Source organism: Pelodiscus sinensis, chromosome 11 (genome assembly GCF_052426305.1).
Source record: "Pelodiscus sinensis isolate ZL-2025 chromosome 11, ASM5242630v1, whole genome shotgun sequence".
NCBI lineage: Eukaryota > Metazoa > Chordata > Testudines > Trionychidae > Pelodiscus > Pelodiscus sinensis.
Genome location: NC_143062.1, coordinates 7227255 through 7253612, shown reverse-complemented (window position 1 = coordinate 7253612; position 26358 = coordinate 7227255). Strand labels below are relative to the sequence as shown.

The window sequence follows — 26358 nt, the reverse complement described above, 5'->3', positions numbered from 1 at the left end:
CTCCCATCGGAGTTCTAGAACCGGGTCAGTCGGCCGCTCGTCTCCACTCTCCCAGCGTCTGGGCTGCTTTTAGAGCTACAGCTGCCAGGATCAGGCAGTTGCCTCAGAACCTCTGTTTGCCTTGAGAAACCAAAGGACGTTTCGGGCCCTGCTGGCTGCGGGGCAAAACTTGAAGGCATCACCCCTCCCCTCCTGGAGCGCTGGGCAGGCCCCAGGCGTCCATGCACCGTCCTGAGGTTTCGTGGAAAGCAGAGGCTCTTGTGGATGCCAACAGGAATGGATACTTTGGCCGGAGCAGCGTCTGTACGGGGGCCAGCGGGCAGGCGGGCGGACGCTTGGTGTTTCTTTTCAAGGCCAATTTCACAGCCACGGCAGTTCTCAGGGTGTGAATCTAAGCCTTTGCTGTGAAATCTGATCTTCCCCTGGCAGCTGGGGGTGCCCCATCCCAGGGGCTCCAAACTGCACGTCCCAGCTGGGCTGGGGCAGGAGAGGGCTGGTCCTTTCGCTCTCTCGGGGAGATTAGACCCACATCCCAGTGCCTCCCCCTGGAGACTGGTGAAGGTGGAGCAGGATTCCTCTTGCTCCCGGGAGTGCCCCGGCCATGCAGCTCTCAGCTGTGAGTCCACTGTGACGTAGTGTTGGTACCTTGCTGGTTGCTATGCTGGGGCTGTGGGTGACCCCCACTGGCTGCTGTCTATAGCACGGCCCAGCAGGACAGGGGATGAGTCACTAGGCAGGGGTCTCTCAACCTGTCCGACCAGCTACCCCCCAGGGAGAGAAACAAAGGAAGGTGGAATGCCGCCCCTGGCTGGGGGGCAGGGCTGGAAGAGAGTTGGTTTCTGTCTGGGAAGCAGGGGAGAAGGAGCGAGGGAGGGGGCTGGGATTATACGGCCCAGCCACCCCCCATCTCAAGGGGGGGCACTGAGGCCTGCTGGCCCCAGTTCCTGTAACCAGATGACATCTGTGCTGTGCTGTATCCTGGAGAAGCAATAAACTCCCTCTGTTCTACTGGCTGGTGGAGTCTGTCCATGCCATTACGGGGGTGCAGGAGACGGGAAAACCGCAACGCGCCATCACACCCTGCAGGGCTGGGGAGAGACAGGACTTGGCCTTCCCTTGCATGGCAGCTCTGGGGCAGGGGGAGAGGGCAGGCCCGCTTCCAGGTCCATACCTGCTTCCATGGTCACACTCTGAAATTTCAGATGTAAACAGCTGGAAACATGAAATTGACGAATTATAAAACCCTCGGGCCATACACTTGCTCAGAATGGGCTGAGAGTTGGGTGGGGCCCTGTTAGTCACCCAACAAACCAGGAGAAGAGAAGAATGTGCTACTGCAAAGCGGGGAAAGCAGGGGATCACAGATGGCAGGCGTCGAGCCTGATAGGTGCTGGCCAACCCGCAGAGCTACTGTATGTAAATGGGTCCACGGGGTGTCACTAACAGGGGCCAGATCTGAAATAGCCTGAGCAGGCCAGCCTTACTATGGCGTTATGGGAGAAATACCCAAGGACCTTGCCAGGGTATTTTGTCATATGGTGACTTTGTTAGTTTGAGTCCACAGGCAGTAACCTGGACGTGAACAGGGTCCAAACAAGAGCTAGATAAATTCATGGAGGACAGGTCCCTCGAGGGATGTTGCCAGGGATGGTGTCCCTGGCCTCTGTTTGCCAGGGGCTGGGAATGGGTCACAGATGTGGATGGGTCGCTAGATGATTCCTTGTTCTGTTTGCTCCCTCTGGGGCATCTGGCATGGGCCAGTGCCGGCAGACAGGACTCTGACCCCGTCTGGCTGTTCTGATGGGTGTTGTGCTTGTGTGACTTGGGCTTTTTCTCCTTTAGCAGAGCAATGGGGCTTTCCCCGCAGGTCTGTCCTTTCTCCAGGCTTGGCCGGGGACATGCTGGATTTCCACGTGGGAGCAATTTTGCGTGTGGCCAGGAAGAGGGTTAGGGTTTCATGGCACAAGACACGTAGCAGAAAAATTAAAGATTTTTGCCATTTCACTTTGTTTGGGGTCTGCCCACTGAGCTGCTCTGTACGGACTCGCAGAGCTTCTGGAAGTGTCCGGCCATACTCTCCAGCACAGTCTAAACAGACGCAGGATGCCAGCAGTCTGTTGATAGCCATGAACAGGGCGTGGACTGTGCTTGCATCGCACCCATCAGGAAAAATAGCTGAACTCCTTCCCCATCTCGCATGGTGGCACCCATCCACTGAGCCCAGAAATGAGGCGGAAAGGGGGCTGAAGAGGTGCAGAGAGCCACGAAAGAGGTGGAAACACCTCTGGGTTTCTGTAAACCAAGCGTAGTGGTGTTCAAAGGGAGGCCAGGCGGAGTGAGAGAAGTGCAGTGAGCCCATGCTCGGATGCATTCAGATAGCCCCAGCGGAGCACCGGAGTCTCCAACGCTCGGGTGTATCGCGGGGGGGCCACAGGCCCCCAGCATGAGGATCTCCACTGCTCCCATGGTGCCAAGACAAAGTGCACGGGGAAGGAACTAACCCTTGTGACCCGCCTCAGAGGGGTCCCAGCCCGCCAGTCAGGCCTGGACACCAAGGCGCTTTGCACAGCTCCCTGCTGATTTTTCCTGGCTGCATTTGGCCTGCTCTTCTGCCCCTCCCCTTCTGCCTTGAGCATAGCTGTCACCGGTCCTGCGCCTGCCCTGCCCTGGCCAGGCAGGACTCTGCAGCGCTCGGGGTGAATTTCAGGGTCGCCTTTGGAGCCCGGCAGATACTGCGAGTTGGCTCCCCTTGTCCTCGGCATGTCCGTGAGGAGTCTGGAGGGGGGAGAGGAAATAGTGCAGCAGCATTACTCTCAGCCCCCAAGCGGGGTCCGCAGGAGCATGCAGGCTGGTGCCAAGGCGAGGGGGCGCCAGCCCCTTTGTGGGGCAGGCTCCTTGTCCGGGTGCTAGGGCAGCGGTTTTCAGAGGGGTTGCAAACCTGGCAGCTTCCTGGTATGGCGGGCTCCCCAAAGTTGGCCAGCCAGCCCAGTCGGTGTGTGAAATGGGAAAGGCTGATGGAAAGCCGCAACCCTGGAGCGCCCGGGGCCTGGAAATGGGGGTGAGGGAGGGACAGGGATCCATAGAATTGAAATGTGGCGGAAAATGTTTTAGCTCAACCTCACACGTAACCGGGAGCTTGTCTGCGCCCAGAGTCAACCCAGACTGAGGCAGGAGTGAGAATTTCAACGGAGTATGGCTCCTGGTTCACCTCTCGCTGGAGTCTGGGACTTCGACCATCTCCCCTCCGGATGTTCGTCAAGGAAATTCCAGCTTGTCAACCCAGCTCTGCTTCCCCTGTGTGCAATGAACTCAGACCGCCCTGGGTTCTGTGGGAGCTTCTCTGCTCGGTTCTATCAACTTCTAGTGCTCTGCGAAGGCTAAAAGCGCCCACACATGGCGCTAAGCTGCCACGAGCTGTTCCAGAATAACTCCCAGCGGAGACAAACCCTTGTTAATTTTCCGGGCAGTATGGCTTTTTCGGGGGGATTTTCGAGGGGGGGGGCGGTGAGAGAGAGAGATTGCTCTATAATCTACTCTATAGAGATCCACATGCAGCACTAACAGTGTAAAAGGTCATGTTATAGCTCACTCACCAGAGCATAGCAAGAGGAGATGCCTTTTGAAAGTGTATTGATTGTCGCCAGTTTCCAATGCCGAGGCTATAACGTCTCCTATTGAACAAGTGGCTGAAAATCAAAGAGGAGGCTTTCAAAAGCACAACTGGCCATAAGGCAAAGAGTGACGCGAACTACGGGTCTTTTGAGAAATCACAAGAGGGAGAATTGTTACAGCAGGAACCAAAACCTCTTACTTTTTCCAGTTGAAAAGTAAAACGCAGTGTTCCATAGCGAGCATTTCCTTTTGAGTTTCGCCATTTAAAATGATTTAAATCTTTTAAAAAAACAAAACAAAGGGGAATTTTGAAACAAAACCGTCATTTCCGAATGAAGCACCAAAACGCTTTGAAAATGACAAAGCCCCGAACCTTTGGGGCTTTAGGGATATTTGGAGGTGGGATCAAAACAATGTAATGAAACTAGCAGAAATGTGAGAACTGTCCTTGTCCTGTGTCTGCCTTCTCCGTCACTTCCTCCCTCCTCCCACCCTCTGATGACAAACTGGGAGCTGGACATGTCCACCCAGCTCTAGTTAGCCCCTAGCATCCATTGGCTTTCCATGCAAGCTAACCCCCCGCGGGAATCTGCCTTTCCCAGTCTCCTCCCCAGGTGGTTCCCAAGCAGGAATTTCCTTGCGTAAGTGCGCCCCCACCCCCCAGCTCCACTTGCCTTGTGTGCGCTGAACCTAGGACTCCCTGGTGCTTGTCTGGCAGCGTGGTTGGCAGGAGCTTCTGTCGTGCAAAGAAGAAAAAACCCATTTTTGAACTTTGGGTTGTTTTAAAAAGGCTCTGTTCTGCGGACGGAGAGGAGCAGGGTTTGATAACACGTCAGCTGAGACAATGCCCTGCACTCTAATGCGAGCTGTCTGGGCAAATCTCTTGTTCCCTGCCCACGTGACCGGCGCTGTCACTTTTCTTGGGGGCTTTCTTTTCTTTTCTTTTTTTTAAAGAACTGTTCCCTTGAGCTCTAAGTACAATTGATTTTTAAGTGAAACTATCTCTGATAATTGCCGCTGAAATGCCTTGTGGTTATTGTAATGGATTTTGAACTGTGACGAGGCCTACTTGATGATCATAACCCGAGTGCGCAGACTGTTTGAAAGTGATTTAGGGAGCCTTGTTGGATTGACTGATGCGAGCTGAGCCGAGCGTTGTCTCCATGCAGAGGAGCGGCTCAAACTGCTGACTAGCACGTTTCCTACCTGCTCTCGTGAGCCCAAGGGAGACCTGGTGCCTGTTAGCCCGTCCGCCTGCCCTCCAGCCCCTTTCTTGGGGATGCACTTTGGAGAGCGACTGGGGAACGCGGAGGAGAAACTCTGGTGTGTGTGTGTGTGAGAGAGTGAGAGTGAGTGCGCATGAGGGGTTTCTTCACCTCCGGGCAGGCTTCCCTTCTAGATCCAGCTCCCGGCCTTCTTGCAGCAGGCTGCGTTCACTGCAGACGGGGAAACGATTCCAGGCATTGTGCATGGTACAGCAGCACTGCTCTGATTGGCTTCCCGCAGCCTGTGGCGCACTCTGTCCAGGTCAAGCAAACTCCTGGATCACCGGGAGCCAGGACCCTGGGGTTGAACTCCCAACCCTCTGTGTGGCCTGGGGGAGGAGCCTGCCTCACTTCCCCCATTCCTCCAGCCACCGTTGCGAAAGTGCTTGGAGATCCATGGCCGAAAAGAGCCGCGGCCTGGCTGCCCGCGAGACTCCTCTGGTCTCCTCTCTGCGTTGCCTGCCCAGCACTGCCATCCCACACGGGCTAATAAGGTGGTGAGCTGATACCACCCACTGGCATGCAAAGCAGCTCCAATTCCCGTCCCCCCTTTCCTCGGGGTCTTCCATCCTTTGCGCCTCAGCATTCTTCTGGCCTGCGCAGTCTCTGGGGTAGGGCGTCCGTGGGAGCTGCATGTATCGCACCGGGCGCAGTGGGGGCCTGGCTCGGATGCCACCAGAGCACAAAACATCAATACGTTCGAACTGCTGTTCCCCGGCCCCACGGACCACACCGTGACCATAGGGCACAGGAGCGATGTGCTTAACGCGACCTCTAGGTCCAGCGGTTCTGGTCCCATTGGCAGCTGTCCCCATTGGGAGGCGAGTCGGGTCAGTAGGCCTCTTCCCTGGGTGGGTTTCATTATAAGGCCTTTCATGTGCTCCGGGTCTGGCCGCAGCCTTTGGGGCCTGGCTGCAGCAAAGGGCAGCCTGGCTGCAGCATTCAAGAGCCAAACGGTCAAGAATCCAGGCCAGTGTTCCCACTGAGGTACGCGCCTGTGCAGCCGTGCACAAAAAAGTCTTCCCCCGCCCACCTCTCCTGGCGAGCCACACAGCAGTTCTCACGTCCATCAGGCAGGGCTGGCTGAGACAGCGTGGTGAGGGGGCCAGGACCTGCCGTGACCGCGTTGCTGGATGGGATCTGTCCCGGTGGCTGGGACTGCCACATGGCAAGGGGGCCGAGGCCTGTTCTGGCGGCTGGGGCCAGGAATGTGACCTGCTGCATGGCGAGGGGGTGTCTGCTCCAGTGGCCGGGAGCGCGTGTGTGTGTTAATAAATCGGGTGCCACGGTGCCACACATCTAAACCAGCACGTGACCTCAATCTTGGGCACAAACCAAATCTCACTCTGCTCCTGATTGGAAAATCCTTGAGGGAACACTGGTTAGGACCTTCGAAACAGGGGCTTAGCCCCGAATCAGGAGGTTTTTTTAGTAGCTCGTGGGGTTTTCGGTCTGTGTTTGTGCTGCAGTGGGTAGGACCCTGGACTGGACTCTTCCTTGCCTCTCACCTATGTGCACATCCTTCCTTTCCCTGTCCCGAAGGGTCCCCTCCCCGTCTGAGTCTCTTTAGTGGGGGAGCTCTTGCAGGCCCTCGCTGCGTCAGGGCGGCACCCGGCTTCAGAGCTGCTGCCCACCGAAGAGCAGACAGAAAGCGCTCCCTTACTGGGTGACGAGTGAGCCGCTCACTGGCTGCCGGTTTCAATGGGGCGCTGAGCCGTAGCCAGCCCCCCAGCCGCGGAGAGCCCTAGAGGCCAGGTGCACCCGAGGGCCCTTGGCATATTTGCCCAGCAGCTGTTCTAGGCGATGGCGCAAATGCCGAGTTACGGACGGTTGGAGACGTGCAGATGGGAGGAATTGGGGAAGGGCAAGGCGGCTTGTGCAGCCTGTGCCCTGCTGGCATGGGCTGCAGCCTGGCTTCGCCCCCGCAGCTGCACTGAGCAGAAAGCCGGTGAGACCCAGCTTCCGGAGGGGCTGACAGAGGGCCCCGGCTCGGCGGGCACAAAGCACATTTCCAAGCAAGGCCCCCTTTGAGAAACACCGGTTTGTGGCTCTGACCCCTGACAAATGAGAGCAGCTTCCACACGGGGCTCATTCGAGGCCAGCGCAGGCGGCTCCCTGCTCGGGGAAACTCAGCTGCCGAAAAGCTTTGTGGTCATGTGGCGACACGCCCAGCCGAAGGCTTTAAACAAACGCCTCCGGGTCTCGTACGTCGCTACGCATGCCGGGAAGGGAGCAGGCCTGATGCTCATTGACAGAGAGCCCCCTCCACTTGAATTTCCCAGTGGATTAATTTTCATAGGTAGGGGCCCAATGACGCCTTGAATGAAAGCTGAGTGGTTCCAGTGCAAGTCCTGGTTTCAGCTGCTCGGATACCACACTGCTGGGCCAGTGCACGACATGGAATGATATTCCCCAGGGTTTAATTTGGCCTGGCGGGCACAAGACACTGTCTGTAAACTGCGCGTTCTGATTCAAGGGCTAGTTGTTAGGGCGACAGCTGCACCGCCGTCTGGGTGTATTTCCTTGATTTTCCTGCCCGGCGTTCCTGGCGGGAGGGCTTCTTTTGTGGCTGATGCTGAGCCATGGTGCAGACCGGCTGCCATGTAGCCAGTTCTCGCTAAGAGTCCCAACGCCCCTTAGAAACAATGGCCGTGAGCGGCCTCTTCGCCGACAAGTGGCGGTCGTTGGAGCAGGGCGTGTGTCTGGAACGGACAGACCTGTGAGGCTGTGCAGGGGCAAGAGCAGCGCTGGGGCAGGACTGGCAGGGCGGGACAGGCTGCGGACCCTGTGTGAGGGGCGCTGGCGAAGCTGGGGGACAGCCCAGCTCCCAAGGAAGGCCGGGGTGCTGGGTACGGGTCTCCCCAGCGCTGGCCTAGCAGTGCAGACAGGCTCATCCTCCTCTTGGGCTGCTTTTGAGCCAGTTCAATTAAACCCGCTAATACTGGGCTTGTCCCCTTTGCCAGGTCCCATCTGGGCTCCACAGGGCAGGAGAGAAAACAGCGACCTCAGAGGGGAGGGCGAGTTAAAGAGAAACCCAGACCAGTCTCAGCCTCCCTTGAAAGGCAGTCAGCCAGCCCCGTCCTTTTGACCTTGGTACTTTTCCGTCTGTGTGCTGTAAGGTCTGTTCAGAGACTTTTGAGGCAAGCAGAAGGAAAGTCGGTCCCTTTCCTCCGTGTTCAAACGTGCCGCTCCCCAGGCCAGCCACGGTCCTGCCCAGCACCCTGGGCTCAGGGCTGACGCTCTGATTTGGATAGAGCCGTCAGTCTTGTGTATGCCGCACGCCGAGTGCCACGGCTCTGGCCTGCCACAGTGCCTCTGTTAATAGCTTTCCAGCGGGAGCCAGGGTCTGTAGAGGCCGAGGATTCGGGTAGAAGGAGCAAGGCCTGGCATGCTAAATGGGAGCAAATCCTCCAGGGAGTGTGTGTGTGGGGGGGGGGGGGACGGGCCAAGCCAGACCCCAGCCCAGTGTGTTCACTCTTTGCTGAGGTGGTTTCGTTTTCTCCCCTCTGCTGAAGCGTCTTTCCATGCGGAGGCGCGTGAGAGGGCAGCGAGGGGGACGGAGACCTTGGGGGGGCTCCCACAAAATAAACACCATCTGCAATGCCACCCGGCTGAGATGCCTCCCACAGACGATTGTGCCGCTCCTCTGTGCCCCTCACTAGGACGGGAACGTGCCCTCCCAGCTCTGCGCCTCAACTGGGGGAGGAAATACGGAGTGGCATGTCCCAAACACCACCCACTCGTGGCACCCGATGGAGACCTGCCGTTCCAAGCCCTCGGTGGATCAAAGAGAATTGTCCAACTCCAGTGACTTCTTGGGCCATGGTGGGTACATAGGACAGGCTCTGGCCATCCCAGCAACTCCATCAAACCAGTTCTTTACTTGTTCCCATAACATAAGAACAAGGGGTCACCCAAGGAAATGAATAGGTAGCCGTTTTAAAACAAACCAAAGGAAGTTTTTCTTCACTCAGTGCACAGTCAACCTGTGGAACTCCTCGCAAGAGGATGTGGTGAAGGCCAGGACTTTATCAGGGTTCAAAAAAGAACTAGATACATTCGTGGAGGTTAGGTCCATCCATACTTACTAGCCAGGATGGCAAGGTGTCCCTGTCCCTGCCCTCCGTTTGCCAGAGGCTGGGAATGGGCGACAAGGGAGGGATCACGTGAGGATTCCCTGTTGTATTCCCTCCCTCTGGGGCACCTGGCACTGGCCACTGTGGCTGGATGGACCTTTGTCTGACCCAGTCTGGCCATTCTGATGTTCTTCTCTAACCCCATTCAAACTAGTCCCGTTCCAGACTAGCTAGATTGCAGAATTACCCCTTGTCCCCTCTTCTGTGCTGAGCCCTGCTTCATCCACACGGCGAGCTGGCAACTCCCAGGTAGACTCCTGATGAGGCTGCCACCCAGGGAGGGCAGAAGGGTGTGGGCTGCGGTCGATTCTAGGCAACGGATGCCTTTCTAGCCTTAAGGGAGAGCTCAGTACGTTTAATGTCGAGACCTTCCCCCCCCCCCCCCCGTTTCAGTCCCCGCTCCACATTGGTGCCAGGTGTGGGGGGGGGCACCTCCAGGCTGACTAATTCCTGCCCCCAGCGTATTGGGCTAGGCGGGCCACATCTGGGTGCCACGTTGCTCTGCCACTATCAATGCAGGTGAGTCTTTGCAACAACCGGCTTTGTCTGTCCACCGTGGCTTCCCTCCCGTGGTGAGTAAACACTGAGTGGTGTGATGGGTTCCTGGAAATCGGCTCTTTTCCGATGGGGACCGGGTTCCGTTCTCTGATGGCTGGGAGAGCGTTAGCCGCCCCATTGCTTCCCCTCCCCGCCAGGGGAAACAGGAGGAGCCCCACAGATCGCCCTCCTCCCCCATCCCGTCTGCGCAGCCCTCGCTGCACCAAGCCCGGCGCTATTGACAAACAGGTTAGTGCTCTGAAAGAAAAATGCCACCGCGTTTTGTGAAGCTGCCTCCTTGATCAATACTCAGTGGTGGCTAAGCCCGCTGTCTGGTGGATTTCAGACAAGGGCTGCTGGGGTAATAAGAGCCCTGGGATCAACTGTCTCTGAGATTATTACGGGATGAGACGCTCGGCTGCTTCGCAGTGTTTACTAAAGATTTATATTCCCTGTGTGGATATAAGGGGCTGTCTGCTCTTGTCGCTGCTTGATAATTTTTTGATAGTCTTGTACTTACAGTGTCATTACTGTTTGGGGCCGGGCACTTTTTTTTCCTCCGTTCTCCTGCAGCGAGTGTAAATAATGCCAAGATGAAACGATTGGGCTGTAAGGGGAGAACAGGCGAAGAAACCCGCAGGCCGGACGCAGCCAGAGCCAGTCTGCACGGGAGAATTAAGTCCCTTTGACTACGTCGGTCACAGGGTGTGAGAAATCCACACCCCCGAGCGCTGTTGTGAAACTGACCCAAGTCCATGGCATGCTGCTGGTGCTAGGTTGACCGAAGCAGTTCTTCTATTGATCTAGCTACCGCCCGTTGGGGGCGGATCTCTTCCCCTCCTGTCAACACAAGCGGTGTCTACGCGGAAGCAGCGGTACAGCTGGGTCATCGTGGCGTGTTAAGTGTAGATGGGCCCTGAGAGATGGGAGGCTGGATGGGTGTCTGTCACTTAGCAACCACTTTAAGAAAGGATCTTAGCCCCGCCACTGAACGTGGCAAAAATAGCAGCATAATCACAGCAGTGCCGGCTACCAGCCCGAATCTGATCCCCGCTGGAGCCCTAGCTGTGTACCTGAGACGCTAGCTGCTCGTGCCGGCGTTTGCAGTGCACCGATTTGATCAGAACTACGGGCGGGGTATAAAAGCCCCCGCTCCAGTGTAGACATACCCTTCGCAGCAGAGGCAGCGCTGCAAAGTTCATTACTCCACTCCCTCCTCAATCCAGGACGGTACCCCGCAGTCTAGGCCCCAGGGCTTTGGCCCCTCCAGTTTCGAAAGAACTGCGTGGCGGGGAATGGCCCCTCCCCCAGGAGATGATGCCACGGTCGGTTGCATCTTATTCGGGTAGGAGATCTTCCTGGCCATTCAGTCTCCACTTATTCCCGTCCCACACCCTGGTGCTGCCCCCCAGTCCCTCGCCTTGCAAAGGGGAGTAGTGAGGCAAGGAAGACAGAAAAGCACTTGCCCTTTACAGCAGCTGCTGCCAAAGGGTTTATTTTAATAGGGGGTTGTCTGCGTTTTCCAGCCCCCGCAGGAACCTCTGTGTTGATCTGGTCTGACCTCCTGGGTAGCTCAGACCAGAGACCTGCCCCCAGATCATCCCTAGAGAAGATCTTTTAGAGAAGCCCATGATCTGGTGTGACGTAGTGGGGGGCTGTCTGCTCTGTAACCCAGGGTTCCCCCATTCTGTGCTGTGCCAATCCCACTGACTCACCCACATGTGCATTGGCCCAGACACCCAGTCCCAGCCTGAGCAGATAACAAGGCTCTTCCCGAGGGAGAGACAAAGGAAGGGAGGCGGAGACGCCACCTGGTTGGGGGCAGGGTCTGGGAGCTGGGCAGTTTTGGGCTGGAAAACCATGAAGAGAACAGACTAAGCAGAGTGCTGGGAGTTGAGGGGCCTAGGGACCCCTGCCCCAAGGGGTCTAGGGCGGCCAGCCCCTGACTCCTTATGTCCACATCAGGTCTGTGCTGGGCGGTATCCTGGAGAAGCACTAGCCCTTCTCTATTCCACTGGCTGGCGGAGTCTCATCTTGCTGCTATGGGGGTGCAGGATCGGGGGGATCCCCGATGCGCCGTCACATCTGGATTAAACAGTTGTCTGGGATGGAGTGGGCTGCAGCGGGGGCTGCACCCGGGCAGCGGTTACCTGGTCACATCCCTGAGACGCACGGACAGTAATCCAGCCACCCCGTAACCTTCGTCTGGGGACGCACATTTGATTGAGCTCCTTGGGTTTGTCATTATCAGGCAGGTTTCCTAAATCTGTAATCGTTTCCCACGGCTCTTCTCCAACCCTCTCCTGTTACCAGCGTGCTTCGTGCGCCCTGCCCACCGGAACTGGCCCAGGCTCGTTGCTGTCCTGCCCGAGGGCCCTGGCTGCTTGGTAGCCTCAGGAGAGGGCTCTGTGCTTCCTCACACTGGCCACCCCCCTCGCTCGCCTGGGGAGCAAAGCCTGCCCCGGCTGGCTGGGCTGTGCAGCGTCCCACAGGCACCGCGCTCTCCTGGCATAGGGGCTGCCTTTCCCAAGCCCCGGCTGGTCTAATTCTCTAGCGTGGGCATTATGGGGGATTACAGACCAGCTTGGCAAGTGGTGCCAAGCCCTGCAGAAAAGGCCTTCTCAGGGATCATGGACTGGCTTGGCAGGGACTGTCCAAGATGTATTATGTGCTAAACTCCTCCCAACACCGGGTAACGCTCTCTCTGGAGGAGCTGGCATGTCTGTAATCCCCCATAATGCCCTCTGGATTCCTGTGCTCTGGGCCACTGATCCCTTTGGGTTCATTTGAAGAGGGACTTTTCCTGAAAGCTGAGGACAAACAGAAATCAGTTAACCCAAGACTTTGTGATGCATCCTCTCACGACTCTCCCTCGTTCTCCAACGACACCGGGGGCTGGAGAAACACCAAGAACTGCCCCCCGAAGCCTGCTCAGAAGGAAGGGTGGAGTGTGACATAACGATTGCTCACTGGGCAGGGATGTCACGGGCAGAAGGGTATGGCCAGACGCTGAGCTCTCCTGGCGTCACCAGCTTGCACAAGCGGGGCACGAGCATGCATCGCTTGCATTCCGTGTATGTCAACTTCCGGTGTTGCTGTCCAATCGTGGATGCCATGTGGAGTCCCCCGCCTTGGGCCCTTCCAGCATGACCGGGAGCCACTGGTAACCCCTCTCTGGGGATGGAGCTCTGCCAGTGGGGCCCCCCAGGGTGAATTGGTCCCACCCCACCGCTGGCTGGCCTGGTCTGCTTGGCACCTGAAAACTGTCCAAGGACCCAAGCCCGCCAAGTGCCCGGCACTGAGACTAACAGACGTCAGCTCCTGTTGGCTTCAAGGCTTCACTCGGGATCAGGCCCTGCCGGGCGGTGCTCTGGCCATGCCACCCACAGCAGGGCAGAAGGCTGTGGATTCAACTCAGCCTGGTGGCTCCCGGGCTGGGGGACTGGGGCTGCCCCAGCACTTGGGGCGTGGGGGAACTGTTGGGAGGAGGCTGCAGTTTACTCAGCAGGAACCTGCATCATCTGAGTCCGGACCCTCTGCGCCAGGCCGTGGACGGTGCTCCAGACTGGCCTGTCAGAGCAACCCCCACCCACAGCGCTGTCTGACCGGCCCAGCTGGAGCAACCCCTGCCCACAGCGCTGTCTGACCGGCCCGGCTGGAGCAACCCCCGCCCACAGCACGGTGTGACAGGCCCGGTCCGGCTAGAGCAGCCCCTGCCCGCGGCGCGCTGCTCCAGCCCACTCAGACGCACTGTGCCGCGAGGGGGGGGCTGCTCCAGTGCCCCCTGCCCATGGTGTGGCGGGCAGTGAACCGGTTAACAGCGTACATGCCGTTTTACATCCCTGCAGGGGCTGTTGCCCGCTGCGGAAGAAGGGGGTGGAGCCCACTGGCACAGCATGGGGCGGGGGACAGTCAAGGCTGTGGTGGTTTATCTCAGGGCGAGTTGCAGAGGAGCCAGCCCTGCTCTCTGAGCATGTGGAGTCTCCGGCGTTAGTCCAAGCAGCCTGCGAGTTTTACATCCCGCTTGCTTGTACCTCTCACGGGCAGACCAGCCAGTGCAGATCTTTCCCTCCGCAGAGCGGTTAAGTGCACCCGTACGTTCCCTCCGCTCTAAGCATGTACCGAAGGGCTTGGCTAGCGGGGCTGAGAAGCCTGTTTCCGGTCGAGGCCGTTCAGCGGCCACCACCTGTGCCAAGTGATCCGGGCACTGTCTCGCCCAGCCTCTTGCTTTGCCCTGCAGCACGTGGCAGGGAGAGACGGGGCAGAGGCCCAGAGAGTCTCGCTGCCCGGCAAGCAGTAAGACCTTCCTCCCGTGGGGAGGGGCTGCTGTCTTGCCTCACCTCAGCGATCCAGCCCCCAGATGCTTTCCCCTGCCTGGTCTCAGACCCTAGTTTTACCTTCCTTGCTTTGTGGGCTCGTCCGCTCCAGGAGAGTTTGGGTGCAATTCGAGGACGTTAGCAGCCTCCATTTGTCATTGTCTGCAAGTCCTGAGTCCTGCGTTCCCAGATACGCCCTGGCCCTGCCCGACTCTCAGCACCGTGCGAAGAGAGCGCAGGCTGGATTTGCCCAGGTGACGCGAGCAGGAGTGTGCGGAATAACAAAGAAGCCAGGGTGCAGTAAATAACCGAACGCCCCCTCCAGCCCCACAGATCTCCCCCGTCGATTCTTTCGCATCCCGCTCCCTGCAGCCAGTAAATCCCAGGTCTGTTCTTGGCCTTTTCTGACCCACAGGGCTCATGTAAATTCAAGAGTTTTAGTTTCTAAATCTCCAATACGCAGTCCTTTAGCGACTCTCTTGGGGACAAAAATTAATTCTGCTCCTTGCAGCGCTGAGGTCAGGGAAGGCAGGCGCATTAGCATGCTGAAAATTGAGCCCTTTCATTTGGGTGAATTGGCAGCTATTTCACGCCACACGTTCCCATTTTTAACATCTCCACTAGTCTCTTTATTTGTATTTGATCATTGCAATTGATAGTTGTGCTCTCTGAGCGGGCCAGGCCTGCCAGGGCATCCTGGCTGGGCTCACAAAAGCACCCCCGTGACGTTGGGCTGGGCCTGAGGGCGGCAGTGTCCTGGGCTGGCTGGTGGACAAGCTGCCTCTTCCAAGCTCTTCCTGGTGTGAGGAGGGAGGTGAGCGGGAATCCCGTGCAATTCTGCACCCTCTGCTCCCCGGGAGCCAGGCCTTTCCTGGGTACCAGGTGCGGTGTAAAAGGGAATTTTGGTGCCTTTTCAGTGCCAGTGCCATTTGCCTGTCCCTTTAGCTGTATGCCGAGGGCACCAGCCTCGCTGTAGTAGACAAGGGTGAGCTTTTCAAAGGGGCTGAAGGGGATTAGGTGCCTGCATATATGTAAGTGGTTAACACACGAGGGCAGGAGATGGTCTAAGGATCTCGTAAAATCCTGTTTAATCGGTTAATCAGTTAAACCTCAGGTTTCACCATATGGCTGATTAAGCGGGATGGGGAGGTGCTCCAATCCGACTGGAGCCCACTGCCCCCCAGCCTTCCCCCATGCAGGGCTGCTGCTGGCCCCTAAAGCCCCGGCTGCTGCTTTTCCCGGCCCTGGCAGCCCCATGCGGAGCTGCCACTGAGCCTGTGCAGGGCTGCTGGCTCCCGCCCTAGCCTGTGGCACAGTGGGTTACTCCGAGGTGCCGGCTAACCATTACGCATGTCTGCCAGGTTCCCCGTTCACATCCCTGGCTGGTGCACAGGGCTATGTAGCAGCGTTCGGCAGGACCGATAACACTAATGCGCGCTGTAGATTGTTTGCCCCGGGTCTCCTGACATCGCACAACTTCTGTCGTGTGTCAGTGGGATGTGAGCACCTCTGCCAGCCCCGGGGCAGGGGCGCTGGCTGTGGCGAGGAGGCACCTGGCTAAGGGAATAGCCACATCTGGCTTGGCTGAGCGTTTGTCTCCGTCAGGTACATGCCGGTAGTGAAGCCATTCACCTGGGTGAACAACGGCCAAGTTGCTTATGCATCCCACTCCGGGCGTTTCCCTGGGCATGCTCGCTCCTGGGGCAAAGGCCGCCTCCACCCTCCCCCCCCCCAGGCTCCGACTGTGCCAGGCCTTTGGGGAAGCAGCCGAAGGGGAGGCTGGGTGACGGTGCGGCCTGTCCCAGCGCAACCCCGAGAGCCTGTCGTCTGTGTGCGCCTTGCTCTGGCCTAGGCTGGCTCTGTTTACACTGGAAAGCAGGAGGTGGTAGGTGTGTATGATGTACCTGGAGCACAACCTGTGCAAGCCCCCCAGGAGTTAAGGAACCTGGGCTGCATTTCCGCCCCTCCTGAATGGACCCTGGTGCTGACCCGGATTCCTGCTCTAGGCAGTGCCGCTGTGTGGGAGACTGGAACCGGATTCCTGTGCCTTCTGGGTGGGGCTCCGGCGGGTGCAGTCTCTGGGACTCTGTGTCCGAATTCTCTGGTTCCTTTAGCTCTCCCTGGGCTTGTTCCTTTCTACCCTGCACTGCTCCTCCCCCACCCGCAGCCTCGGAGGATGCTTCGTGTCTCTCTCCATCACTTGCGTCCGCTCTCTCTGTGACCCTGGCCCCCTCCCTTTCCTGCCCCACTCCCGCTCGCATGGCCTGTCCGGCCAGCCCCAGATCTCTCTCTGCCTGGCTGTCGGCAGGGCCGGCCTCCTTCCCTGTCCTCTCCAGCTCCCCGCCTGCCTTCCGGGTGCCTTGCAGTCTGTGCACGGGGTGCCCCTGGGGGCGGACTGATGGATCGGGAGCGCTTTAGAAATAATGGTTTAATCGTTAGGAGGGATTATCAATAATCCGGGAGCTGTATTGATCGCGCTAATATTATTCATGATGAACTCGCCTGGCATGAGCGTGGCTGTCCTGCCGAGCCGCATGGAGCACCATGGGAATCCTCGTCTCACCGCCACTCGCCTGCTCTTCGGAGAAGGGTCTTAAGAAGGAGCGAGGGGCACCGCGGCATGGCTGGCCACTCTCCCAGCCTGTGGCGACTGGAATGCAAATCCTGGGGCTTGTTTGCAACTGAAAATGAGTGTGGGGGGGAGGTACCCCTAACCCCTCGGCTCAGGTGAATAACCTGCCACCCGTAAAGTCTTAGTGGTAGACTTGGCTCTCGCCAGTGTCCGGGCAAATCAGGCCTGGGGGCCGAGCCATGAAGGGCATCCGGGCCTGGGCTATCGGGGGCAGCACCGAGGTGGGTGGCGGAGCGGAGCCGTGCAAGCTAATGGGCGTTGCAGGTTGGGGGAGCTGTGGCGGATGCCCGGGGCTGGAGTTTTGCAGGCTGGGAAGGAGGCACATTGGCTGAGCAGCAGGGAAAGCTTGCATCAAGGATGCTCTGGCTGGAGCCCTGCTGCGTGTCTCCAGGGAAGGTGTCGACCTCTCCATTCTGTACCTGCATGCCCATGGCGGGGAATTTCGTACTCGCCCTGCGTCTCTTTCACCCTGGGGCTGCTGCCCCAGTAATGAGGTTCCCAGCGAGTGTGGCTGCAGCTGTTTAGACAGCTCTCCAGTGCTGCCCTGAATTGCACCAGCACTTCAGCTTCCAGTGGTGGGGAGTTCCATCGGCCCATCAAGCACAGGTGCAAATCCCGTGTCTGTCAGGCCACTTCTGCCATGTTTCCTTTGCATTGAATTGGCCCTTGTCTCCCCCTTGTGCTAAGGGGCTAAACCAGGGAGTCCTAGGGACAGTTTCTGGATCACTTGTTATTTTATAGTGATAGAGATGCAGCCGTGTTAGTCTGGTGTAGCTGAAACAAAAGACAGAACTATGTAGCACTTTAAAGACTAACAAGATGGTTTATTAGGTGATGAGCTTTCGTGGGCCAATCATACTGATCTGAGGAAGTGGGTCTGGCCCACGAAAGCTCATCACCTAATAAACCATCTTGTTAGTCTTTAAAGTGCTGCATAGTCCTATCTTTTGTTATTTTATGTACCTCTGTCACACCCCGACCTTCCCTTTCACCCATTTGCTCCCTAAGCCCCCGATGCAGCAACTCCCTGAAGAGTGTGTGTGTGTGAGAGTGAGAGAGAGAGGGGGAGAGAGAGAGAGACTTTGCAACCTCTGACGTCCTTTCAGAGCAGTTTTGCGTATGTACCTTGTTCAATGGACGCCATTGAAAACTCCTGGTTTGCTGTCTGCAGCTCCTACTGTGCTGTGTTTTCTCCTGAATGGGGAAGAAGCCGGGGCTCTGCAGGAAGAGAGGGAATTTAGTTTCTAACAGAGGCAGATCTAGTTTATACACGTACAATGTCATGGCGGGAGCAGCTTTTGTAAGTCTCACAATATTCGTTGTTCTTAAAGCCCTGGCGCCTGGAGTCCTAGGATGAAATCCGGTCTGACGACGAGGGGGTTGTTAGCTTGTAGTAAATATCTAAGCCGCTTTGCTATGGAGATCAGCTTGAAAAGCAGAAGCAAAGACAAGCGCCCCAGCGTGGTCGTTCTTTTAAAGCCTGGAGCTTTGTGAGCCACTCAGGTTTGGTTGTGGAGATGGAATTGTGAGTTTTGATTCCGCTGGCGATGTTGCAAGAGGAGATCCATGCATCCTCTGCTAGCTATATTCGTGATGGCCACCTCATCCTGCGCCTCCTCTGCCCATGTGTCTGTCTGGGCCCCTGGCTGCATCCTGCCGGACAGATCGCAGCTGATGGAGCCTCTATCCGCATGCCAATAATAAATAGGAATGCAGAACTGCTTAGGTAGCAAATGCCAGTGCAGACTTCATAAACATCCTGCTTTGTAGCCTCTGCAGTGTGTTTGCCTCTCTGCTTCTTGGGTTCCTTTCCAACCTGATAAACCAGCAATCCCCATTATCTTCCTTCATTGCCGTGTGTGCCTAGCCGCTAACGAGCAGGCTGCTTGTCCCAGAAGCACAGAGCTGCGTCACTCCAGCTAGCTGTCCTGCCTGTCTGCTTCTGGCCGTGACAATCAGCTAGGGTATGTCTACACTACCCCGCTAGTTCGAACTAGCGGGGGTAATGTAGTCATCCGCAGTTGCAAATGAAGCCCGGGATTTGAATTTCCCAGGCTTCATTTGCAAGAAGCCGGCCGGCGCCATTTTTAAATGCCGGCTAGTTCGGACCCCGTGCCTAATCCGAACTAGCTAGTCCGTGCCGCGTGTAGTCGCGCGGCATGGGGTCCCAACTAGCCGGCATTTAAAAATGGCACCTGCCGGCTTCATGCAAATGAAGCCTGGGAAATTCAAATCCCGGGCTTCATTTGCAACTGCGGATGACTACATTACCCCCGCTAGTTCGAACTAGCGGGGTAGTGTAGACATACCCCTAGAGAGGAAGTAAAATAAAGGATCACGGGCTCTCTCGAGGGGACAGGCATGGCTGCATGTTCTGGGGGCTATAAACAAGAGTTGATTAGGCTGTTTCTCGGGTGTGCCAACAAGGAACTAATTTGCTTTCTAACATCTAAATAACTGCCTAGCCCCTTTGCCCAGCCAGGATGGCTTGCCCACCTGGGGTCCTCAGCCCAAGTGTTTTCAAAGACTCCGGCTTGTTTGGTAGCTGTGTGTACCTCACATGTAAAAGCGAGGCTAAAAGAACATTACGCTGGAACCTTCATACTCCCGCTGTGCCGGATCCGGGAACACCCACGCTACGGAGGAGGAAGCTGCCACTTTCCCTCCCCTCAGCAGAAGGATACGCTTCCCCACCGCTTTTCCACTCTGCTCCCATAGCAGCAGAGGGCAGGGCGGGGGAGAGGTGGGGGGGGAGAGAAGAGCCATGTGTGCCCCCAGGAGCAGTTTGCCATGTAAGCGCCCCCCTCCCCCATCCTCCACGCCCAGACCCCGCAACGTCCTGCCTGGACGGTCTGATTCCTTAATCCAGCATAGCCTGTTTCCTGGATTGAAGAGGTTCACGTGTCCAAAGGCAGCCAAGTCAGGAAGTGCCGGCCTTCGCAATGCCTGCGCCCCTGGCATTCCAGCCCTGCTGTGCATGCACATTATAGCGCAGTCTGTAATGACGGGATCGCGCCCCGTTTGTGTCACAGGCTCCGGTCTGTTCAGTGCACAGGACAGGGGGCGCTCTGTTAATGACCAGCAGTGTAATAATTCAGTTTCTTGTCATTCGGCGTGGGGCGTAGGCCCTATTTACTTCCTGCTCTGGAGAGAGACTTACTCGTTGTCTCCGGATTTTCTGGGGTGCTCATCAGTACTGAATCTGAGGGCCTCCCAAACATACATTAATCAGTCTTCACAACCCTCCTGTAATATTGTCCCCATTTTACAGATGGGGCACTGACACACAATGAGATTAAGGTCAGGTGTGTCAGCTATTTCTTATTTGAAAGCAATTATTAAACCCAACATTGTGGTTGGAATATGTTCGACTGGCTGTCAGTTACATTGTTTCCTGGGTACGTTCCCACGGCTGGGTCTCAGCAGGGATTGTTTTCGTCTTAAGCCCAGGGCCGGGGGAGGCCTGAACTTTAAAGCAGGAGGAGTTCCGGCCGGGAGGGTATTAAAATGCTCTCATCAACACCTCCCCATAATCCCCTGGGTTTGCATTGGCACCTGAGACATTTGCGGCCCGTTATGTTCCCGAATGAGGGCCTGGTGTGAATAGAACCTCGCTGGCTGCCTTTCTTTTTATTTAACGTAGGTGGGTGACATCTCCTTAATCTCTGGTGTCTCCCATTGCCTCTCAGGCTTCTTCTCGCTCTCATGGGTGTCTGGAGACAGCCCCGTGGCAGCTAAGCCACGACAGGCAGAGATGAGGCTGGAGAGCCAGTGCAGTTAGTGGCAGAAGGGAGGCTGTTGGCAGTGACGGGGCTGGCAGGGCCCAGTTTACACCCCCTACTTCCACGCTGAAACAGGTTTAAAACAAACAAAAGGAAGTTTGTCTTCATGCAGCGCACAGTCAGCCTGTGGAACTCCTTGCCAGAGGATGTTGTGAAGATCAAGACTTTAATAGGGTTCAGAAAAGAGCTAGATACATTCATGGAGGTTAGGTTCATCAATGGCTATTAGCCAGGATGGATAGGAATGGTGTCCCTAGGCTGTTTGTCTGGAAATGGGTGACAGGAGAGGAGGGATCATGTAAGAATCCTCTGTTGTGTTCCCCCCCATGGGGCACCTGGCATTGACCACTGTGGGCAGACAGGACCCTGGGCTGGGTGGACCTCTGGTCTGACCCAGTCTGGCCGTTCTTATGTTCTCTCCCCAGGGGCATAGCTTGCCTGGACATTGTGGTGGGGCCTGTTCCTTTTCACGGTGTCGCAAGGTACTTGGGGCCTGAAAGCAGACATGGCGTCGCCTCTGATTCCAGCAGCAGCACCGTTCCCCCGTCGCGTGCCCCCACCCGCAGGCGCTAGCGTATCTGTCAGTACAGATCTGGGCACCCCTTGCTCCTCTAGTGCCCCGGCATTGACACCCCGAGCACCTAGGCACCCAGACCACGGCTCACTGGGTCAAACCCTGGCCCTATTCCAGGCAATGGGCAAACTCCCAGGGTCTCAGATCCGGCTGGGTGAGAGTCTCCCTTCACGGAAAACACCCAGCCCTTCTTGCAGCCTTCCAGAGGAGACTGAAGTAGGAGCTCCTAGGGAGTATCCGCTCTTGGTATTCTCCGGGGCACGTCTGCACGAGGAAACTGTCAAACTAACTCCCCAGCGTAGAGCCAGAAAAGCGGAGAGCACCGAGCGGCCCCTGGCCACCTGGCTCGGTTGGACAGGGGACAGCTCGGTTCCCGGTGGAGCTGTGGAAGGCCGTGTGAACAGAGAACAACTGGCCGTTTAAGCCAAATGGCGTCACACGTACACGTGGTGTGTGAAAGGCCTCTAGGAAATGATTTTCGGTCACAGTTCTCCGGCTCGTTCCCGCAAGAAGCCACAGACCTACCAAACGAGTCACTTAGCCCTTAATCGCATCTTAGGGACATCTCCGGGAGGCCTCGCGGACAGGCCTCCCCCCTTGTCTTTCGATGGGCAGCATCTGCACTGCTGGTGAAGCCCAGATTTCCTGCCTGGATTCACTTGCTGCACTCCCGTGAGAGTCCGTGCGGGCAACAGGCTGGGCGCAGTGGCTCTGGTGAGTCGAGTGCTCCAGTGGGGAACAGTTGCAGGAGGGGCCTCTCAGAGGCTGTGAAAAACGTACGGAGGGCTGGGGCTGCTGAGCTGGGTGCTGGGCGCGCCGGAGCCACTGCCTTGGCTTGCTCCTCCTGTGACTGCTCTCCTCGGATCGGTTGTTTCCGTCATTTCCCGGTGTTCCGGGAGTGGGCCGGTCGGCTCCAAGTCACTTTGCTTTTCAAAGTGGACTCCCGCCGGATTGTTTGTCAGGTCCTACATTTTCAGTAACCCCATGTATCACAGCAGCGAAACAGCCGGGTCTTCACTGGGACCCTCCCCAGCACGATCGCGGACTGTCTTCCCGCACCTCTCACCCTGTGGTTGGTGCCAGGAGTGCTCTGCGCTCCCTGCCCTAACCCTGCCTAGGGGGACCGTGTGCTCTCAAGCAGCTGTCGCGTTCCACACCAGCTCCCGTGACGCTCTTCTCGTGCGATCCAAGGCCTTGCGGACGTGGTTTTCAGGGGCAACTCAGAAAGTGGCCAGAGTAAACACACAGCGAGCACAGTAGAGCCTGCAGTGAGCAGTATCTTTGATGGATCTCGCTACACCTTGTTTGTTGGGGTAGCCTCATGGCTAATTAACCTCCTTATGGATTAGCCACTTAGTCCAGGCACGGCCTGCATCTCCTGAGTCCCATAAAGCATGGGAGCTAGCGAGGGGGGTCTGATTTTACAAGGCTGCGGCGACACGCACAATGCACCTGAGATTGGGCTTAGGGGGACACACACACACACACACACACACACACACACACACACGCGCGCGCGCACACCCCCGCGAGCACGGGAGGTGCCTGTCTGGGGAAGCCAGTCTCGTGTGACTCTTACGCTGGCATACAAGACGTCAGATTATTCCCTTGCTACTGTGAAGGGCAGGGAGGGGCAGATGCTGAAGGCCGTGCCCCAATCTGCCGTCTTCGTCCACACTGGAAACCGCCGGACCTCAGTACTCCCCACACGCACCCCTTTGAGTCAGTTGGGTTTGCCCCTTTCCAGCTGACTCTGCAAGGTCCAGGTGGTCTCCCCACTGCACATGTGGGATGGGGCCGCTCCTCGTCCCTGCCTTGCTGGCGCGCAGCTCTGGGATCCGGGCCAGCGGGCTGCGGGGGGAGGGTAGGTAATTTGTTTGGCCTTCCGTTTTTAATTTGCTTCGTGAGGCAGAATTGGTCCCTTGGAAACCTCCGGGCTCTTGACATTTGCACCTTTCGGCTCAATTAAAAGAGCCGACCGCAGCTACTTCTCGGCGCTTTCATTCTGCTCATCGATTCGCCACGCTGTCTCCTCCTCTCTCTCTTTCCTCCTGCCCTGTCATGCCGCAGATCGCGCTGTGGGCCCGTGACATCCCCGGCACTGGCGGCCCGCTCGCCACACACCGCGTGCAGCAGAGCCATCGGTACAGAGACAGCCCCTCACCCGGGCCCAGCAGCGGGTGGGAGGATGGGGCAGGGCTGAATGCTAGAGGGGAAAGGGACGGTAAAGGCCACTGTTGTGTTCCCGCTCCTTGCCCTGGGCTCTTCTGGCTGAGGGCTTCCCTTGCCGGGCCTGCTTCTGGTGCTGCACTCGCTTGCGCTGAACGCTCTCCTCTCGCTCTGGACGCGGAGAGGCCATTTTACAACCCTGCATGTTCCGAGCTGGCCCCTGGGGCTGTGCTTAACCGGGCCTTCGCGGAAACCAGTCAGACGGCCCTGAAACGCCGTCTCGGCCTGGGAGCCTCCCTGCAGCCGTCAGCGAGGAAAGGCGCACTGCCGAGGGGCCCGCCCTGGCGCCTCCCCCCCGGCAGCCCCTGGGAATGGCTGATGTGTTTCTGAGCAGCTCCGGGCCGCCCCACTGACTCTCCTTCGCCCATCTGGGCTGGTGTGAGGGTTAACCATCTCCAGAGAGAGACACTGACTCCATCGCCCTCCTGGAGGCTACGGACTGTCCTACAGAGGGGCAGCCACTTGGGCCGGCTGGGGCAGCGGCTCTGCCTTCGATTCCCGTCCTAACTCGTGCCTGAAAATCTCGACTCAGTGAGGGGCGAAGCGAGCTCTGGCTTTCCGTGTGGATTTAGAAACTGATTGAGTTAAACGGGTTCTCATCCCCGGATAGACACTTACCTCCCTGGGAGGGGCTTAGGTCAGGTCAGCTGAGCCGCTGTCAGCAAGGAATTGACGAGGGCAAAACCGCACGCAGCCTGCTGTGCACTGAAACGACAGCCCCTGTGTGACGGACTGGGCCGTGTCTGGGCACAGCTGAGGGCGTCCGCTCCGGGCGAATTGCTCAAATCCGGGGCTCCTTACAGCCCCAGACTGGTGACCTTCCCAAACAGGCCACACACCAGTCCCACAGAGCGTTTCAGCAGCCTGCCTGAAGCCTCACGAGCAAAACCCCTCCGACACCCCAGCAATATCCGTGCCCCAGATGGCCCCAGGCCTCATACACCGATGGGGGGGTCTTAGAACCCAATCCCACCTGCCCCGAACAAGTTCTGTCCGGTTCCAAGAAACCAGCCACAGATCCCTGGTCAATTTACCCTTTAGACCTTACCCACAAATCACGCTGAGCCAATCCTTTAGCATCTAACAACTAAAGGTTTATTACCACAAGAAAGAAAAGCAGGAGAGTAAGGTTGTTAAAGGAATAGTACATTACATGCATCGAATCTCCCAGTCCTCGATGCAGGCTCTAGCAGAGATGTTACAGCTGCTGACTTAAGAGTCCTTGTTACGCATCCTAGGATCAGGATGGGTCCACAGTTCTTTCTGGCTCTTCGATCCCTGCATTGCTGCCTCTGGAATGAAATGCTGAGCTTAAAGACCAAGATGGAGTCCACCACATGGCCTATTTATCCCTCCTTCCTGGTCTCCTCTTGGCTACAGCAGGTCACCTGGTCCATGGCTTATTCCTGTGTCCCTGCTGGTAGCCATTAGGTATGAGTCACCACTCATTCTTTAGGTGTGTCCTTGTCCCATTGAGTGTCATTGTCCCACAGGGCCTCGCTAATTAGCATGTCCATAGGCCGGGCTCTGCTCACTGCTCAACCACATGCAGAGAAATATTCAGTATCTACACAGATTAGACTCCTAACTACACACACAGACATTATACAATCACATGATTGGCGTACATAGGATTAGCAGACAGTGAGCTTCTATTCAACACCCCACATGGCCCCCTTTTATACCATTTTTGGAGCCAACACCCCTACCTATGGGTGCAGCAGTGATCTGGCTGCTCCCCTCAGAATCTAGTAACGTGACACCCGTCGATGGGTGGGGGTGGGGGTGTCTGGAGAGGGGAGGAGAGAGGAGATGCCATTGCACACTTTCACACAGCCCCTTTGCTTCCTCTGGGCACTGGGAGGGAAGGGGACTGTGTTGATTCAGGCTGTAGAAACTCAGGCCCAACTCCTGGTACCGATGGCCCTTGTAACCGAGGCGCCGGCTCTCTCCTGGGGTGGAATGAGCTGGGTCTGGTTCTTGCAAGCCATATTAGCTTCCCGGGGTCACCTCTTTCTCTTGTTTTGTTTGCAGAGACTTGCTGGGGCGGCTGAGAAGTTCCAGAAAGCCCACCGCTGGCAGGACAACATCAGGGTAAGGCTCTGACTCTCCCCACAGGCTCTGGGAGGGTTGCTCTCTTGCACGTGGTTGCTCTCTTGCACGTGGTTTGCCCGGGTTGGCTTTGGCCCTCTCGGGACCCCGCTGAGCCCCTGAAATCAGTGGGGCGGAATTTGGCCCTCCCAGTTTTGCTCTCTCGGCTTTGTCTTCCTCTCTTCCCAACTGTCAGCTTTTCATGCCCCTGTTCCCGTTCGGCCCCTGCTCGTGCTGTGATTTTTAAAGCAAGTTTTGTCCACGAGTTCCAGCACAGCTGCCCTGCCCTCGTCCTCTGTCCCTGCTGCCTGCCAGCCCTAATGAAAGTGAATGAAGTAATTCCGAGCTCGCTCCCAGCCAGGCCTCTGTCTACGCACGCAGGTAATGAGAGCAGTCGGGAGACAGAAGGTGAAGGTCGAGCTAATGGTTAAACACTTTGGGACTGAGTTCCCGCCGAGAGAATTTACATCTTTGCCGGCTCTGGATGAGTGAGTGGCGTGGTCATGGGGCCCCGCGTGGAGGGCGTGCTCGGTGCAGCGGGGGGCCGGGTGTTAAGTGACGACAGACGCGCACCCGTGCTCGTGCGCCTGCTTTCCCGCTGCCTGTTCGTAATTCCGGTTTGGGCTTGGTTCGGGAGAAGGAATAATTGAGGCTGGTGCCGAGAAAATGTTGATTTAATGATTGCATTTGACTTTGTAATTATGGCAGTGAGAGAGCGCAGCGGGACTCTGAAGGATTCTGCCTGAACTGCTCTCCAATGGTGACAGGCATGCAAAAGGGAGAAGTGGTTGTTTTCCTTCCAGTGCAAATGGATTCTAAAAAACCCCTCCGCGAGACCACCCCTGTTGTGCCATCGCTCCTCACTTGGAGGAGACTCTTACTCCTCAAGGAAGCCCCGGCTAGTGAGCGGAGCTGGAGAACCTCATACAGACACGGGCGCAGCCTGTGGGTCCGGGTTCCTGTAGTTCTCCGTGTCACTGGTCAGACTCTCCCCATCTGTGAAATGGATAGAAGGATCTCCGTGCTCGGAGAGCCATGCCTGAAGGTGTGATTGTCTGGAGGCAATGAGCTGGCCAAGGGGCAGGGGCGGTGCTCTCTGAGCATTGCTGATGGCTCTCCTAGCACAGTCCGCGAGCACTGCAGAGACGGGGGCGGGGGCGCGCTGGCTGCAAGAGGAAGTGGCC

The 26358-nt window shown here is 57.2% G+C and overlaps 1 protein-coding gene across 2 annotated transcripts in view; it reads left to right on the top strand.

Annotated features, from left to right (window-relative positions):
• CACNA2D2 (calcium voltage-gated channel auxiliary subunit alpha2delta 2) overlaps window positions 1-26358 on the top strand; it is a 413205-nt gene that overhangs the window by 237622 nt on the left and 149225 nt on the right. For both annotated transcript variants that reach the window (XM_075939506.2, XM_075939507.2), the window contains exon 4: window positions 25118-25177. In XM_075939506.2, coding sequence (XP_075795621.1) covers window positions 25118-25177 — 60 coding nt within the window. The remainder of the gene's footprint in view (window positions 1-25117; window positions 25178-26358) is intronic.